Genomic DNA, 16,777 nt, shown 5'->3' with positions numbered 1-16,777 from the left:
GTATTCGGTTTAGAGGTGAAATGAGGCAACTGTTGGTTGAACCGCTCACAACACAACAATATTCAAATGGAATTCCAGGCAGTGATTACAGGCAGAATGTAACTTACCAAATCGGAATTTAGGAGAGCTGGTTGAATTTTTTTTGTCAACATTCTTTTTTGACAACCCCTCCTCCCCACCTCAAACAAACTAAAATGTTTTTCAACAAAACAGAAGTTTTGGTGAGAAATTTTCCAAGTTTTTGACAACCAAAAACTTTTCTAGGGTTTTTGGGGTTTTTTTTTAAAAAAAAAAAAAAAACAAATACCCAAAATGTTCAGCCAGAAAAAAAATTAATTGAAAACAAAAAGTTCATTTTTATCTAAATTTTTCATGGAAAAGAAAAGATAGTTTTTGATCAGCTCTAGAATGCAGTCAGGACACCAAGGCTAACAGTTTCTGGGAAAAAGTACCTTTCAGTCTTTAATAATCACAAGTGGTAGAAGCTGTGGTTTTGCTGTCCCATCTGGAATGCAGCAGCTTCAGCAGAAGCTGTGTCCCTAACACCATGTTGGGAAAGACTAGTGCTGACTCAGAAGGAGAAACGCCACTTATTGAGTCATTAGCACCTTTTCCCCAAGCACCCAGTCTTTTCCTTTTGGATCTCCTGTCCAAGTGGTGATCATATCCATGGCTGCTTAGCATGTGAGAGCTGATGTTATGGTTACAGACTCATAAGGTAGGTTTCACACAATAGGAAAATTTTGGCTGTCACAAAATAGCCCCTTGCATACTCACACTCTTTTTACCAGGTTCCCCGAGTGCTGCGACTGTGGCAAAATACTGAATGACACGCTTTGTATTCACAGTCTTGCCGGCACCAGATTCTCCACTAAAAGCAGAGGGATAATGACACTACTAAAAACAGCCATAATCAGTCCTTTCCCCCTCCAATCCTGCCAACTCTTCATTCCTAACAGGCTCTTCTCAGCTGCTTATTGTGCTCCTACTGCTGATGCTTGGACTTCTGAGTTGCAATTCATACCACTGACAGAACGAACAGGGATGAATGTTGGCAATAGCAATAACTAACTATTCACCTGACTGGGCTCAGAAATGTAAGAATAATTTGCACTGTGTGGTGACTTCCATCTAAGTACAGTGAGCCGCATTAGAAACGTCAAGTCTCAACACTTGAGATAGGTGAATGTTACAGCCAGTAAGGTAACAGATCCAGAAAGGCAAAGTTACTTGCCCAACATTACACATCAAGTAGCTGAGCTGTGAATATTATCCAAGCAGCAGGCTCGCCAAACTGTGCTCTAGCCACTAGACCATACTCCCTGCTTTGATTGTCCTGGTTTGCTCCCTCCCTGCACTTGACTGCCTAGTCAAAATGCCTAGTTTAAATACATTTTGTGCTGGTGAAAGGTGCCAAATTAACCACTTTGGGAAAAGAGGTCTTCGATCTACCCATAGGACAGATAGAGCAAGGGCAGCAACAGCACACCTTTCTTCTGTGCTGCCTTCCCAGTGTGCCTTGTGCTTGGACTGAAAGGACCACATCTAGTTGGTTAGAGAAGAGGTCACAGTCCGTTAAGTCCTAAGCTACTCATTTCACACCAGCTACAGTACAGCCATCTGATGTCAATAACTTCCAATCACCAACTCAGACTCAGACTTTAAGATCTGAAGGGACCATCATGATCATCTAGTCCAGTGCTCTCCAACCTTTTTACGCCCAAGATCACTTATTTAAGAACAACCCAGGATCTACCCTGCCTCTTCCCTGAGGCCCTGCCCCATCCCCAAAGCCCCACCCCACTCACTGCATTCCCCCACCCTTACTCACTTTCACCGGGCTGGGGCAAGGGGTTGAGGTTCGGGACAGGGTGCGGGCTCTGGGCTGGGGCCGAGGGGTTCGCAGTGTGGGAGGGGGTTCTGGGCTGAGCCTTGGGCAGGGGGCTGGGGTGCAGGAGGGGATGAGGGTGCAAGCTCTGGGAGGGAGTTTGGGTGCATGAGGGGGTTCCAGGCTGGGGCAGAGTGTTGGGTGCAGGAGAGGGTACAGGATGCTGGCTCTGGAATGGGGGTCAGGGCTGGGGCAGGGGTTGGGAGTGCAGGAGGGGATGGGGGTGCAGGCTCTGGAGGGGGGGAGGGGTGGGGCTTGGGGGACAGGATGGGGTTTGGAGTGCTGGCTCTGGGAGGGGGCTCGGGGCTGGGGTGCGACCTTCTGCTGGGCAGCACTTCCCTCCAGTGGCTCCCGGTCGGTGGTGCAGCATGGCTGCTGCTAAGCAGCGCCATGCTGGCAGCTTCTGGGAGCAACATGGGGCCGGGGCAGTCAGGGAGCCTGTCTTAGCAACAGCACCGCTGTGCTGCCGGAGATCATGATCAACTGGGAGATCCTCTAGGATCGACCAGTTGATTGCGATTGACTGGTTGGTAACCACTGATCTAGTCTGATCACTGCAGGCCACAGAATCTCCCCCACCCATTCCTGTAATAGACCCCTAACCCCTGGGCTGAGTTACTGAAGTTCTCAAATCATGGTTTAAAGACTTCCAGTTACAGAGAGTTCACCATTTACACTAGTTTTAAATCTGCAAGGTCAAGTTTAAAATGGTCACTCTAGAAGTACAAGACTGTGTACTCCATTCTTAAACACATTGAAATTGGATTCAAGAGTTAACTGAGTTTCCGTCCCACCCATTCACAGACATTGCATTTCAGGAGGACTCTTCCCCACCCCGGTAACAGATTCCCAAACCAGATGAAAAATAAACACCTACGTGATCAGCATAGACTGGTTCTCTCGATCTAAGGAAAAAGAAAAGGAGAAGAAAGGTAGGTCATTAGACAAGTAATTAGACAGTAATAGGAAACAAATGGAAGGATCCAATCTTTAGACGTCACTGTAAGGTATAGCACTACATTGAATGCTCTGTGCTTTGTCCAATCCAGTTTTAAAAGTCAAGTGATGTTCATTTCGCCACTTTCCCTGAGAAACTATGCCATCATGTAAAAGCAGAATGGTGCTCCTGTTCCCCCTAAGCATAGCTTTGCTCACTTCCAATTGGTTCTTCTGCTCACACCTCACTGGACCACCGTGAACAACTCCTCTCCCTCCTCGATGTTGATACAGAGATGGTTCTTTTATATGTATAATTACTATAAGTACACTTGGAGAGCACACTACATTAATAACTCAAGTTTCGTTGTAGACTTTAAAAAAAAAGAAAAGAAAGCCAAAAAAAGAACTTGGCCCAAAGTTATCTTTGTTTTAATTCCACTGACCTCAATGAGTTACACCCAGGATTTATTTGGCCCATTCTGACCATAATTGTGCCATTAGCTGATAAACCAACTTCTCTTCAGAGCTATGTTTTGTCATCATCTCTGTGTTCTTCACCCCCTCCCATTATCTTCCAATTGTTAGTCCCTTTTCGAGAGCAGGATGAGACTCCTGTAGTTTCTAAAAAAAAATGTGTTAAAAATCATAGGCTCCAGTAATTGCTTTTTTGCATTTCCACCTGTACAGTATTAAGATTTCCTTAGAGTAGCTGGCATGTGTGAATCATCACTGCCCTCTAATGGAAGGAATCAGACTTGATCAAATATTTATTGCATTGTTTCTAGTGCAGTGGTTCCCAAACTTTAACAACCTGTGAACCCCTTTCACTAAAATGTCAAGTCTCACAAACCCCCTCCTAAAAATGAATATTTCCAGGGATTTTCTCCTTTACCTGAGTATAAATTATAAAATCATTGATCTTGGAAATATAAAAAAAATTTTATGACATGCTTATTACACACTATTTATTATTATTTATCATTACAGTATTTTTATTACATTATGAAAATGGCAACACTTTTCCAAGATCTCACTTTTGTCACTTGTATCACTTTGAAGAAGCCTGTTATAAGACAAGGCTCCTATGGTTCATGAAGGAGCATCAGATGTGAAACAGCATGAAGGGATTTAAGAAGCCAACTCAAAGAGTTCCTCCTACACAAGCATTCAAATCTTGAGCAATCCAGGCAAACAACGCACATTACAACAAAGCTTAACCTTGTTCTTCATAATAATTTTAAAAATATTAGTAGCTGCCTATTTAATTTTAAAAAACAGCAAAAAATATCTCTCCCCCTTTCCATTTCTTATAAGGAGTCTTGAAGTTTAAATCTGTTCAGTGTGATAGATATGCTTGCTTTGATCTGCTTAGCTCTTGGAAGTCCAGGGGCTCCGGGCTGCTGGCCCAGTGCTGCCTGGGATCCCTAGGGACAGCTGTCTGTCTGTCATTAGGGAATTTTTCCCCGAGAGCCCCCTGTAACATTTTACGAACCCCAGTTTGGGAACCACTGTTCTAGTGGATATAAAGCCTAATACTACTAACTGCTAATGAGATTTTCCACTAATTCAAGAGGCAGTGCATGTGGACTTGATGCAGAATATCCAGCTTTCCTTCCTCCATGACTAGGTGTTCAGATTTCACAGGAATTAGTGTAGAATAGGTACACAGATGATGCATGTATAGTTTAGACCAGTGGCTCTCTCACTTATTTGATCATTTCCTCTTTCTTCGTGTCTGTAGTAGGTTATGCTTCCCCACCAGACAAGTACATACACTGACAAAAAACCCACCATGCAACTCTCACTAATATTAAAACAGTAAGGCATTGATTCAATCTGAGCCAATGATCCATTGTAATAAGAGCAAAAGCAAAACTGTGATTGTGGTTGATGCTTACAATTAAACGTGCATGCCACACTTAATTGTAAGCACCTGTGTAGTAACAGCCATTGATTTGTGGCTCTCCCTCATTTTTAGCTCTGGTTTGGTTTCCCTTCAATTTGTTAAAATCCTCTGCAACCAACTTTTCTTTGAAAGTGAACCAGCATTTCCTCAACTACAGAAATAATACGGCCTTCAGGAAGTAATGAAAAGACAGACAGCTCCGAGCTTTGAGCCAAGGATTTCAGACAGGTTGCATCAAAACAAAAAATCAGATACTTATTTTCACATAACATATTATGAAGGTAGGGTTGCCAACTTTCTAATTACACAAAACCGAACACCCTTGCCCCACTCCCAGCCCCACCCCTTTCCCAAGGCCCTGCCCCTGCTCACTCCATCCCTGCCTCCCTCCGCTGCTTGCTCTCCCCCTCCTCACTCACTTTCTGTGGGCTGGAGCAGCAGGTTGGGATGCAGGAGGGGGTGAGGACTCTGGCTGGGGGTGCGGGCTCTGGGGTAGGGCCAGAAATGAGGGGTTCAGGGTGCAGGAGGGGTTCAGGGTGCAGGCTCCAGCTGGGTGGTCTTACCTTAGATGGCTCCAGGAAGCAGCTGGTATGTCCAGCTCCTAGGAGGAGGGACCAGGGGGCTCTGCGTGCTGCCCACGCCTGCAGGCACTTCCCCCGCAGTTCCCATTGGCCATGGTAGGGGCAGTGCACGGAGCCCCCATGGCCACCCCGTGCCTAAGACCCAGGCGGAAGCCACGGGGAGCCTGCCTGAGCCCACTGTGCCGCCAACTGGACTTTTAGCAGCACAGTCAGCGGTGCTGACTGGCGCCACTAGGGTCCCTTTTTGACCCGGTATTCCGGTCGAAAACCAGACACCTGGCAACCCTATATGAAGGTGCTCATGAATCTAGAGATAACTTCCATTTTAACTCCTATTTTTCCTCCTCCTCTACCCCTCATTGGAGTAACTGATTTCTTTGCACATAGGGATTCTGAAACTTGAGCGTAGGGCACTTTTTTTACTGAGAATTTGGAAGTTGCAAGATTAGAGAGGTTTATTTCCTACTTAATTGAAAGTTATGTGCCTTGTATTTTTCCTCAGGGCCTCATGATTTTTTTTTTTTTTTTTGGTCCTCATATTTTCAGCAGTACTAGATTTTCAAAGCTCCAATGGTCACACAGAGATAGCTCTTCACACACTCATCACAGGAGATTCTTTAGGAATGTTCATGATTCGGGACTGGAACCACAGAGAGTATAGGAGGAGATCAAACTAGTTTAAGGCAATTTTATTACCCTGGAACCTATTTGTTTTCTATCCTTTGATTGGATAAGCTTTTTCTTCTTATTAGAAGATTTGAAGAAGTCGTTGGGAGTCTGTATCTCTCTGTTCTCAAGTCTAAACCCCTTTGTAGAGTACCTGGATACTCAGTGCTGGTAGGTTTCACTGCTAAAATCCTATCCAGTTAAAAAAAAAAAAGTCAGCATCAGTCACGTAGGCAAAATAAAGTAAATTCAAGTTTGAAAAGCAAATGATGCTACTTACTGCGCAGCATGTCATTGTATGCGTTATCTGCAATGGAGAAGATGTGAGGAGGAGCCTCTGATCGCCTCTTGCCTTTGTATGCACTAACCACCTCCGGGTTGTAGACTGGAAGCCATTTGTAGGGGTTTATAGTCACACAGAATAAACCTGAATAGGTCTAAAAAAGAACCCAAGATGGGGAGTAAATGGCCTTTATATAGAGTGAGATTTAAGACAAATTTATCATTTGTCAGTTTTAATATCAGTCATCCATTAGCTCTTACATAGTGCCTTTTGGCCCAGATTTTTAAAGGTATTTAGGTGCTGCTACACTCCTCATTAAAAGGCCTAAGTGACTAAGTCCCATTTTCAAAAATGACATAAGCACGTAGGGAATGTGTACACTGCAATTAAAAACCCACGCCTGGCCCATGCCAACTGACTTGGGCTCACAGGACTCAGACCATGGGGCTGTTTAATTGAAGTATAGATGTCTGGGCTCAGACTGGAGCCCGGGTTGTACGACCCTCTGAGGTAGGAGGGTCCCAGACTTCAGGCTGCAACCTGAGCCGGAATGTCTACACTACAATTAAACAGACCTATAGCCCAAGCCTGAGCTAGCTGGCAAGGGCCAGCCACAGGTGTCTAATTGCAATGTAGATATACCCAGAGGAGCCTAAGTCTCATTCAAAGTCACTGTCCTTTATCCATTGATATTAAAGGGCTTTACAAAAGGAAGATAATAAGCATGATCCCTGGTTAACATATGAGAAGCTAAAGGGCAGAGATGAATTCTGCTTTGAAATATGCACATGCAGCTTCCAATGATTTCAGTGAGAATTGTATATATCAAGCTGCGGGGAAAATTTGGCCCTTTTAAGTTAGTGGCTGTTGAAGCTTGTCCTTGCAGTTGATAGAAATTGATCTTTCTTTTTGGGGAGCTACAGTACCAGAGAAGGGTTTAGAGCCAAACAAGATAGACCGACAGTGAGGCTGCAGACAGGAGAATAGAAAGCCAACCTCCCTCACCCTCACGTCCCCCCGTTCCCCCCAAACCAAAAAACAGTTACACACATTTTAAGCTCGAGCCACTGATGCCTAAAACTAGGAATGTCCATGGAGGGCGCTTGATTAGTACTTCATCACCATGAAAGGTTTTCCTCCTTCCCCCCCCCCCCCCCCGCTGGTGATGGCTTATCTTAAGTGATCACTCTCCTTACAGTGTGTATGATAAAACCCATTGTTTCATGTTCTCTGTGTGTGTATATAAATCTCCCTACTGTATTATCCACTGAATGCATCCAATGAAGTGAGCTGTAGCTCACGAAAGCTTATGCTCAAATAAATTTGTTAGTCTCTAAGGTGCCACAAGTACTTTTTTTCTTTTTGATTAGTACTGAGAGCAGTATAAAATGAACCAGTTCTCCAGTGTTTGGATGAGCAGAAAAATATCCTGTTGTCCATTCTGCTGCCCAACCCCACCCCTTGAGACAAAAAAAACCCACTGCCTTTGTTTATTTGCTTTTGTCTTTAGCTTAGTGTTCAGACACAAAATTGACATCTCCCACAACACATTTCCTTTCTGAAAACATGTGAATTAAACCCAATTTTAGGGTCAATCAATGTTGGAAGTAAAATATAAAGTACAGGCAAAATTGTTAGCATTGTGGCATTTGCAGAATACATTTCTAAACACATACGTTGAACCAATGACCCTTACATAAATCATCCAGTGGCTATAGCGCCTGTTCAAATTGTGCAGCACAGATGCCTCATTAAGGTGGGTCAACATAGCCATGTCCTCTATCATGTCAAACTTCGGGGGGTTCATCGGCTGAACATCATCTTCTTTTACAGTGACGGTCTGCAGAGACAGATAAGTACAACATTGCTGGCAACTACTGTCACCTTGTCTTTCCACACTGCCTACAGTGTGACATTAAAAAAGCAACAAGTGAGCTGACAACACACCTTTAAAGAGATGCTCATATGTATTGAAGATTCCACTTGGGGATGGGATTGACTATCATATTTTTTAACCAGTAGAAACGAAGCATTAATGTTTTTTATTTATTTATATTCTGATACCACCCAGAGGCCTGAACTGAGATTGCAGCCCCATTGCCCAAACATACAGGGGGACAAACAGTCCATGACCAGATCTAACTACACAGGATAGGTGGGGAAAACACAGGGTCAGAGGGAAAACAAAGGAGGGGATGCAGCTTGCCCAAAGGTCATAGAGGAGGCCAGTCGCAGAGATAGGAATAAGACACAGGTCTCCTCAGTCCCAGTACAGCATACCCTGCACATTATACCAGGCCACCTCCCTGGCAGGCTCTTTTACTGAAATTTCAAGTGACTCTCTCAGATCACACACATTTCTGATTCTTTGGGACCACAGAAGAAATTTTCCCAGCATGAGGAAATTCTTCAGATCAACCCTTGTCCTACATACATGATGTTGTTCACTGTTGGGGTAACAGATGTCAGATGAGCACAAGGCAGAAGAACAGGGAAAGACAGACAGAGGTGGTAAACGATGAAGCTGTATGATCTTGGAAATCATGAAGTACAATGCAGTTTAATTTTTTTCCTCTGGGATAAGATTGGTCAGTTGCATACTTTGCTCTTCAATGCCAGAAAAGAGAAAAATTGTACAAAAAACCCCAAACCAAAATAATAAAATAAAAAAACCACACACATGGCCTGTGGTTAATAATTGGTTTGATTCTGTTTACACCAATCATCATGCATTGATAGACAAATGGAAAAATGTTCCATACCTTTCCAGCCACAGTCTCAACAGTGACTTTGCCACCACTGCTCTCTTTAATATCAGCTTCAATATAAGCTTTCTTTTCATCAGGAACCCAACACCTCCTCTTCCCTATGGAATCAAACAGGTAATGATTCACCATCTTGTATGGCTATTGATTAATAATTGCTAAGATTACTTCCATACCGCAAGCATACTGAAACCCTTTAGGCCATATTATACCATCAAACCAAATGCTTTACGTCCATCAATAGCCATGGGAGCTGCATGTGTAGTTGTGGGGTATAAGGTCCCTTAATATTACTTCTATGTTTCCCATTTTAAATTCAACTTTTCCCTTCTATAGATCCTTTCCTCAAGGTATGCAAAACATTTCACAAATGTTAATTAAGTCTCAACACCCTTGGAGAAAGGTAGGCATCATCACCAACTTACAGATGGGGAAACTGTGGCACAGATGTTAAGTATCTTCTCCAAAGTCATACAGCAAACCACTATCAGAACCAAGAATAGATCCCATTTATCTTGCTTCCCAGCCATGTGGCATAATCACTGCCTGTCTACTACTGTTTGTCATGTAAATCATTAATAGTAGTAACAATGTGTATCCAGCTACACACATCTCCTTTCTGGAGCTAGGAGTAACTTGACTAGCTCCAAGATGCCTAAAAACTATTAGTCTTTACTATGGAATAGTACAAATAATTTATTGATATACACAATAAATCCCTCCCCCTTATCTATGTATTTATACTCTCACTCATTATTCTACCTCAAGATCCTCTATGAATGCGGTGCAAGAAAAGTAAGTTATGGGAAACAAATCTTACAAAGTGAGGCCTGCAGACTACATTCAAATCATAGACTGTTATTAAAAAGTTAAGTCTGTGTATACAGACTAGATTTCAGGTGGATATGTAGACAATAGAGATACAATGTACAGGTAGCATAAATACAGATGCATTAGTCAGACCAGGGAAATTAATGTTTTTATTATAGTAGTATCAGTATGCTACACTTTTTAAACAGACAAATATGAAAAAGTTCCTTTCCTGAAGAACTTACAGTTGCAATGTTCCTAATTTGTAAATCCAATTAAGTATTCAGTTCACCAACTATTTCAGGTTAACAGGCCAAGAGTAGAGGAAAACATTCCGTCTTACCATCAAATGCCACCGTTTGTAATACCATTATCTCCTTATCGCTCTTCCTGAGGAAAGGTGCAGCCTCCCCAAATTCTGATATGTCCATCATCTTGGCAAGTTCTCTAGACAGTGCAGCCCAAAGAGAGAAGAAAAGGATCTAGTCTACAAAATAGAAAATACTCCCGTTTTACAACAAATCTGAGTTACGATCCAAAACGTACAGAACAAAATGACAGGGATTAAAGCTGTCAAGGGTTCCTGTAATAAGGGTGGCTTCAAATTTCAAATGCAAATTTGATAAGTCAACCAAAGATTGTGGGCCACATTGTGTCCTTAGTTAACCTCTTCCCTTGCAAGCTCTTGGAAGTCAATGGAGTAGTAGCCATAGTTGCGGATCACAATTTTCTCCATGGGAGAATTTGGTCTAGCCTTTTTTTTCCTGGCACAAATGGTAAACTATCATTTTAAACCAAAGTTCAGAAGACAAATGGAGATGTGAGCTCCTGCATGTGAAAACTGATGCACTTCAGCCCTGCTTGAGTCATTCACAATCAAGCGGGGGAAGGGGAAGATTTTCAAAACCACACTACGTTGCCAAATTCTTCTCCTGTTGAAGTCAGTGGGAGTTTGCTGAGCTGTTTTGATTCCATTCCATCTTCCTAGGATTGCTTACCTGCTACATGTTCCAAGTATGGTTCCATGTAAATGAATTTTCTTGACATGCAGATTAAATGGGATTCAGTATTTTATTGTCCAAGCACATTTTTAAGGCAATGACTTTATGGTTTTTCTGATTCAGCCTAGTGGTCAAGCTTGTTTTTTGTACTTTTGTTTTCTCCAGTGTGCTCTGCCAAAAAAATGTGAGATGTGGGGAGCCAAACAAACATGTGTGTCTTATCCATTTTGCTTATCTAAATATTTGTTTGTCATTATAAGTCTGAAGATAAATCCTGTAGTCCGTGCTCAGACAGAATTCTAACTGGGCTGAACAGGAGTTTTAACTGAGCAAGAACTATAGGGTTGGACTGTCCATGAGAGTTCTTTTTCAGACTGTATTAGAAGTATTAAGAAGTCAAGGAAAAGTCATTGGGGATTGAAATGACCCTAACGCTGAAAAAAAGACAGCATGTGAGGTAGGTTAGTGTGAAAGAGACTAATGGAAAACACAAATGTGGAAAAATAGTGCAAGACGCTTAGAAGTTAATTGGATAGCCCAGGATATCTCTGCCATTTTTATTGCTGAGATACTGTTAGTCACCTCAAGTCAGCAGCACTGATATAATGGAAACCTATTAAATGTTCCATGTTAGAGCACACAAGTGTCACCCTTTAAACAGCATTAACACATTCAAACAATAGTTCAAAATGTTTTAGAAATAGTGGGCCAAATGCATCTCTGAAGTCAATGGTGTTGCACCAGGGGTTAGTTTGTTCCTATATATGTATAGTTTACCTTTTCATAAAGATTATATATCTATCTCTATTACAGTAGCATGCCTAAGGCCCTTCTAGGATTGGGAATATATTGTGCAGCATGCTGTACAGACAGACAATAAGACCGTCTACTTCCGAAAGGTTTTCAGTCACATTTAACAGATTTTTTTCTCTCTATTTTCTTTTACTCAAGATGCCATAATTATTCACTTTTTTAATATACTTGATTATATACTATGTATACTTGATTCTCGCAACAGATACTCACTTCAGAAGCTTTATTGATTGTGCCAGAGCCAGAAGTTAAAGAAAAATTTGCTAGAGGCCTAAGTTAAGCAAGACTATCTTTGCAGTTTCAGGGTTTTTTTTAATTTTTGCTTATTTATTTTAAAGGATTCTTATGAAGCCAAAATGTCTCCTCCAAGCAAGAACCAGTCTCTGGATACGTACCTTAAACACCAAAACAACCAACCATTTTTAAACACGCAAAGCAATACAAACAAGGCAGCTATGTCTCCAGAGCTCTCAATTTTACCTGCCATACAGTAATCCATCTCTTTCTTCTGAAACTAGCCTAGGCTCTTGTAAAAAGTCTGAGCCCACCTAGGCTTTACTGCTGACAATTACTCCAGTGACACTCTGAGCTGACTGAAAAGTCCTGCAGTGATTTAACTTCAGGATCCTCATAACACCATCTGAATTGCTAGGACCTCTCCTCACTGGGGAGTGGTGCATCATGGTGGCAGGAAAAGACCTCTCATGGCACCAAGGGTATGTCTACACTGCAATTAAACACCAGTGGCCGGCCCCTGTCAGCTGACTTGGGCTCCTGGGGCTCAGGCTGCAGGGCTGTAAAATTGTTGTGCAGGCTTTGTGGTTCAGGCTGGAGCCTGGACTCTGGAACCCAGGGAGGATCCCCCAGCCTGAGCCCCAAAGCCTACACAATAATTTTCAGACCAGCAGCTCAAGCCCTGTGAGCCTGAGTCAACTGATACAGGTCAGCCACAGATGTTTAGTTGCTGTGTAGACATACCCCAAGAGACTCATGAAACAGAATTGTGACAAGAGTATGTGTGTGTCATTCCATGTTAAATGTGTGAATAAAAGTGTGGCCACTTCTATATTAGCCCAGTATATGATTCTATAAGTCTAAAATCTAAAAATAAGCTATTTCTATACAATTCACATTATATACTTTTTTGTTACCAGGCTTCTTTCTTAGTTCTTAGGTGCACTATTGAGCTACACCCTACCAACTTTTAGTAAATACAGGGCAAGCACATAAGTTAGGCATTTTACACTATTACAAAGCAGCACTGCTAAAATTAGGGGGCATGATCCTACAAGACATCTGTGGGCGAAGATCCCATTTACTGTATTTTAAATGGAGTTCTGTGAATGGAGGGCTTGCAAATTTGGGCCCTTGTATGTATATAGAATGCAACATCTTTTAGGAGTCTACATGACAAAATCATTATAAGACAAGAAATTGAGGTTATTGTTCAGTCCATTGCATCTACAAAACTATCTTTTAAGTTACCATAAACAGCAAACGTTAGCTTGAAACAAATATTCTGAAATCTGGGAACCCTAAATCTCAGTTCATCCTAACCAGTAATAAACTACTACTACTACTTCAAACTTGTACCTTTCATCTGAGGGACTCAAAGCACTATATAAGCATTAGGTAAGCCCCCCAAACCACTTGGAATTCAGTTTTTCCATTTTCTAAATGGAGTAACTGATATACAAAGAAGTTAAATGACTCATCCACTATCATCAATAAATCAGTAGCAGAGCCAAGATTAGAAAGCAAGAGCATTAGTTTACCAACCCTGCCTTTGCTTTAGTCACTAAACTACATAGCCAGTGAAGACTGATTTGCAGGAGCAATGAAGGCGATCAGAGTATACATCTGAAATGGTACCCAATGATTCTCAAAGGATTGCAGCTCAGGTCAGTCTTAAGAATTCCTTGGGTAGCTGAGCTGCTTGAAAGTTTTAACAACATATTCATAATCTTCCTGGGAACATGGAAAATGTGACTTGCATATAATAGCCGATCCATCCACCAGCTGCATAATAACAAGGAACCTGCAACTTTGGCTCTTCCAGTTGGCTAAATGAATAAGCAAACGTTAGATAGAGAACATTTCAAGAGCAAGACATGTTTGCTACCTTACCATTAAGACAGTAACCCAGGGTTATTAATAGAGTACTGTGTATTTATTGACATCACTACTAAAACCTTAAGCTGGTAGCAGCATAAAACCCAATGATACAACTGTAGAGCATAGCTGACTATAAGTAAGTATGCTTAGCAGTAAAAGAGATAGGTACCTACCCTGTAAAGCAAAGAAGAAAAGTATGAGGATTCTGCTTGATGCAGACTTTTTATACACCTTCCCCAAGGTCACTGGTGGTGATAACAATTTAAAGGCATCAGTAGTTTTCCTTTGTTTCTATATTTGTCTATTGGGTCCTGGAAGAGGCAGCAACACTACAGCAGTGTACATGTGAGGGTATGATTGTGGAGACTGAGGGGGAGTGGCATGCTATTGAGTTGCTTCCCTATCCACTCCATTCTTGCTAGATGACTTCATGGAATAATTCCTATCCTTGCCAAACTGCCTGTATTTTAACAATGGCAAGTGTTACTTTTTCTGAGAACCAAATTGCAGTTGGCTAAAAAGAGAAATAAGAAAATTCAGATGTCATTACTTTGGAAAATGAATTGCCCACCTTTCTTATAGAAAAGATAAGTGATCAGAAGGTACTTTAGGTTCTTTGTGCTTCCAGCGACTATGGAACAAATATACACCATCCGCAAATAACAAAGCTAGGAACTGATCCCAAGTCTTCTGAGATCTCTAGTACCTTAAGCACAAAACAATCCTTCCTCTTACTTTGATGGCCCCAGAGCATTAAAACCAAGCCCAAGGACCTTGCAATTCCCAATTGTATGCAATGGCTAGAGAATGAAGATGGTGGAGAATATAATGTTCCTATCTAAAAAGTTAAACAGCAGATAGTACTTAAAACAGCCATCATCCTTGGTAGTGTAGAAATTAAGGGTGGTTGTCGAGACTTGTGCTTCAAGAAATAGTCTAGGATCAGGCCTTCTTGTGGTAAACTCAATTCCTGGACAGTGAAAATAGCCTAACAAGTCGAGATCTCACTTTCTTTCAGCCCATAAATAAGTAGATGAACCAAAATCCCTGCAAATATTGAGATATCCAGGTTTGTTACGTTCACCAGCATACTAAGCTATCTTTGGGTTCCAGTATAAGTTGAATGTATATACTAGTGGAACGTGAAAGTTGCAGATAATGTTAGTTGACTACAAGACAAGTAGTAATAATAGGGCTCTGAAGTGTGTTAGTTGGAAAACTGAATTCTGAGAGTTAAAAAACGTAGACAAACAGCCAATGTTATATTCCTAGATTTACACTGAGGTGATTATTTTTGTTTGTAATCAGTCTGGAATAATGACTTACAAATTGAATCTGCTTCTTTTAAAGCTGCTGCCCTGATGGAATGGACAAGGACAGGTTACAAAGACAAGGGGAACACATGAAGAGAGAGGCTCACAGAATAGATAAACTAATAGAGGAGATATTGATGTGCTATGCTTTGAGAGGGTGGATGCTTTATGGACAGGATATGCTGAGTGTTCCAGGACGGGAGGGGACATGACATCAACCCATACTGGGGAGGTTACCAATGCCAAGTGATACAGAAGCAATATTCCTTAACTAGAAACTATGTCCAGTTGGGTTAAAGGAGTTAGGGAGATAAAGGCAAAAGTTTCAATATGCTGTTCAATTTGAAGCAACATGCATTTGAACACAAAGCTAGCTACGTGCACCAAGTCCCCTAAAGTCCAAGCTGCTGTGGCAGATGTGTTTTTCTCATTTCCATTGAACCAGTTTCATTTCACTCCCTCTCTCAAGCCTCTGCTCCAGAACTAGTTAGCACTTTTCAGCATGAAAACGATGATACATAATAATCCACACCACATGAGGGGGGATAAGAAACTTGCCTAAGACCACAAAAGAAGACAGTGGCAGAGCTGAAAGAACAATTCATCTGTTCCTGCTCCGACCCTTGTACCTAGAACACTTGACAGCAGTTTACTATAGTTTTTTTCCCTCCAGATCAATCCCATACTCTAGCTATCTTGTGCTCAGGCCTCAAAAGATTTGTTCTAAAGCCCTGCACTTCGTAATTTATTGTTTTATATCTGGCTCAGAACAAACAGATTTGATTGTCTGGATTTAGACTATTTAGGTGAATAATGAATGAATGACCCTGTAAAACTTGATTGGATGCTCCCGATAGTACAATGCAAAACATGATAGATTGCATGCATGGCCCAGATTAATGTTTATGGGGATGCTCTTAATCTGCTACTGAAGACTGGGAATGCTATAGCATTTCACATCACTTATGGCTGCGGGCGTAATACACACATACTCTTTCCTCACATCTCCTTTCATACTCTGTTAGTAACTATATTTCCAAACACAGAATTAAACACTAACAGCTTCTTATGTTAAAAAAAAAACAACACCTTTTATAGCCAATGTATTATTTTTACATCTTCTGTTCTGCACATATTCATCCTCCTTACACTTGTGTTCAAGAGGAGGACAGACAAACGGCTGTTTCAGCAGCTGATGCCAATGCCATTTCATGGTTTGTGTCACTTGAAAGTGATGTAGGAAGCACTGGGTCCAGCATGATCAATCTGTTTTCCTTGCAAATGCTGACATGGTTGGTCACTGCTCATTTGTTATTCTTGCGTTGTTGGGCTTCTCTCTCGTTTGTTTAGAATAGACAACTTGATTACGTTTGGTAACAATGACAAACAAGGGCATTAGCCCCTGCACAGCTACATTTAGAAAGGTTAATACTGCTCACTATTTCTTTAACAGATGGTTAGGTTTGGAAAAGGAGGATCTTTGATAAAGTGCACTTGTGACTAACCTATTTTTAATAACATTACATATTGGAGAAGAATGCAATGGCATTTATCTTCTCTAGACCCAGATAGTGTCAGCATGGATAGCATGGTCTTACTTAGAGAGGTTGTCATCTGGTTTGTGTAAAAGCCCATTTATGACACCTTACTGTTTTCTAAAACACAAAATGCATCTTGTCAAGGGCTGGCTGTCCCTT

The 16,777-nt window shown here is 41.6% G+C and overlaps 1 protein-coding gene across 2 annotated transcripts in view; it reads right to left on the bottom strand.

The window, feature by feature from the left end:
* The window catches only part of MYH15 (myosin heavy chain 15), a 63,958-nt gene extending 49,999 nt beyond the window's left edge, over nt 1–13,959 (bottom strand). The window contains exons 1-7 of one of the 2 annotated variants that reach the window (XM_043510668.1): nt 13,941–13,959; nt 10,182–10,325; nt 9,026–9,129; nt 7,960–8,103; nt 6,261–6,417; nt 2,766–2,793; nt 778–871 (exon numbers count right to left, since the gene is read on the bottom strand). In XM_043510668.1, the coding sequence (XP_043366603.1) occupies nt 778–871; nt 2,766–2,793; nt 6,261–6,417; nt 7,960–8,103; nt 9,026–9,129; nt 10,182–10,272 (618 nt within the window). In that variant the 5' untranslated portion in view covers nt 10,273–10,325; nt 13,941–13,959. Of the gene's footprint in view, nt 1–777; nt 872–2,765; nt 2,794–6,260; nt 6,418–7,959; nt 8,104–9,025; nt 9,130–10,181; nt 10,326–13,940 lie in introns of those variants that run through there. The other variant, XM_038393847.2, reaches the window with a different exon arrangement.
* Between the last annotated feature and the right edge of the window lie 2,818 nt (nt 13,960–16,777).

The sequence above is a fragment of the Dermochelys coriacea genome, chromosome 1, assembly GCF_009764565.3.
Source record: "Dermochelys coriacea isolate rDerCor1 chromosome 1, rDerCor1.pri.v4, whole genome shotgun sequence".
Classification (NCBI taxonomy): domain Eukaryota; kingdom Metazoa; phylum Chordata; order Testudines; family Dermochelyidae; genus Dermochelys; species Dermochelys coriacea.
The sequence above is the reverse complement of the archived record's forward strand: the minus strand, read 5'-3'. Positions and strand labels throughout refer to the sequence as shown.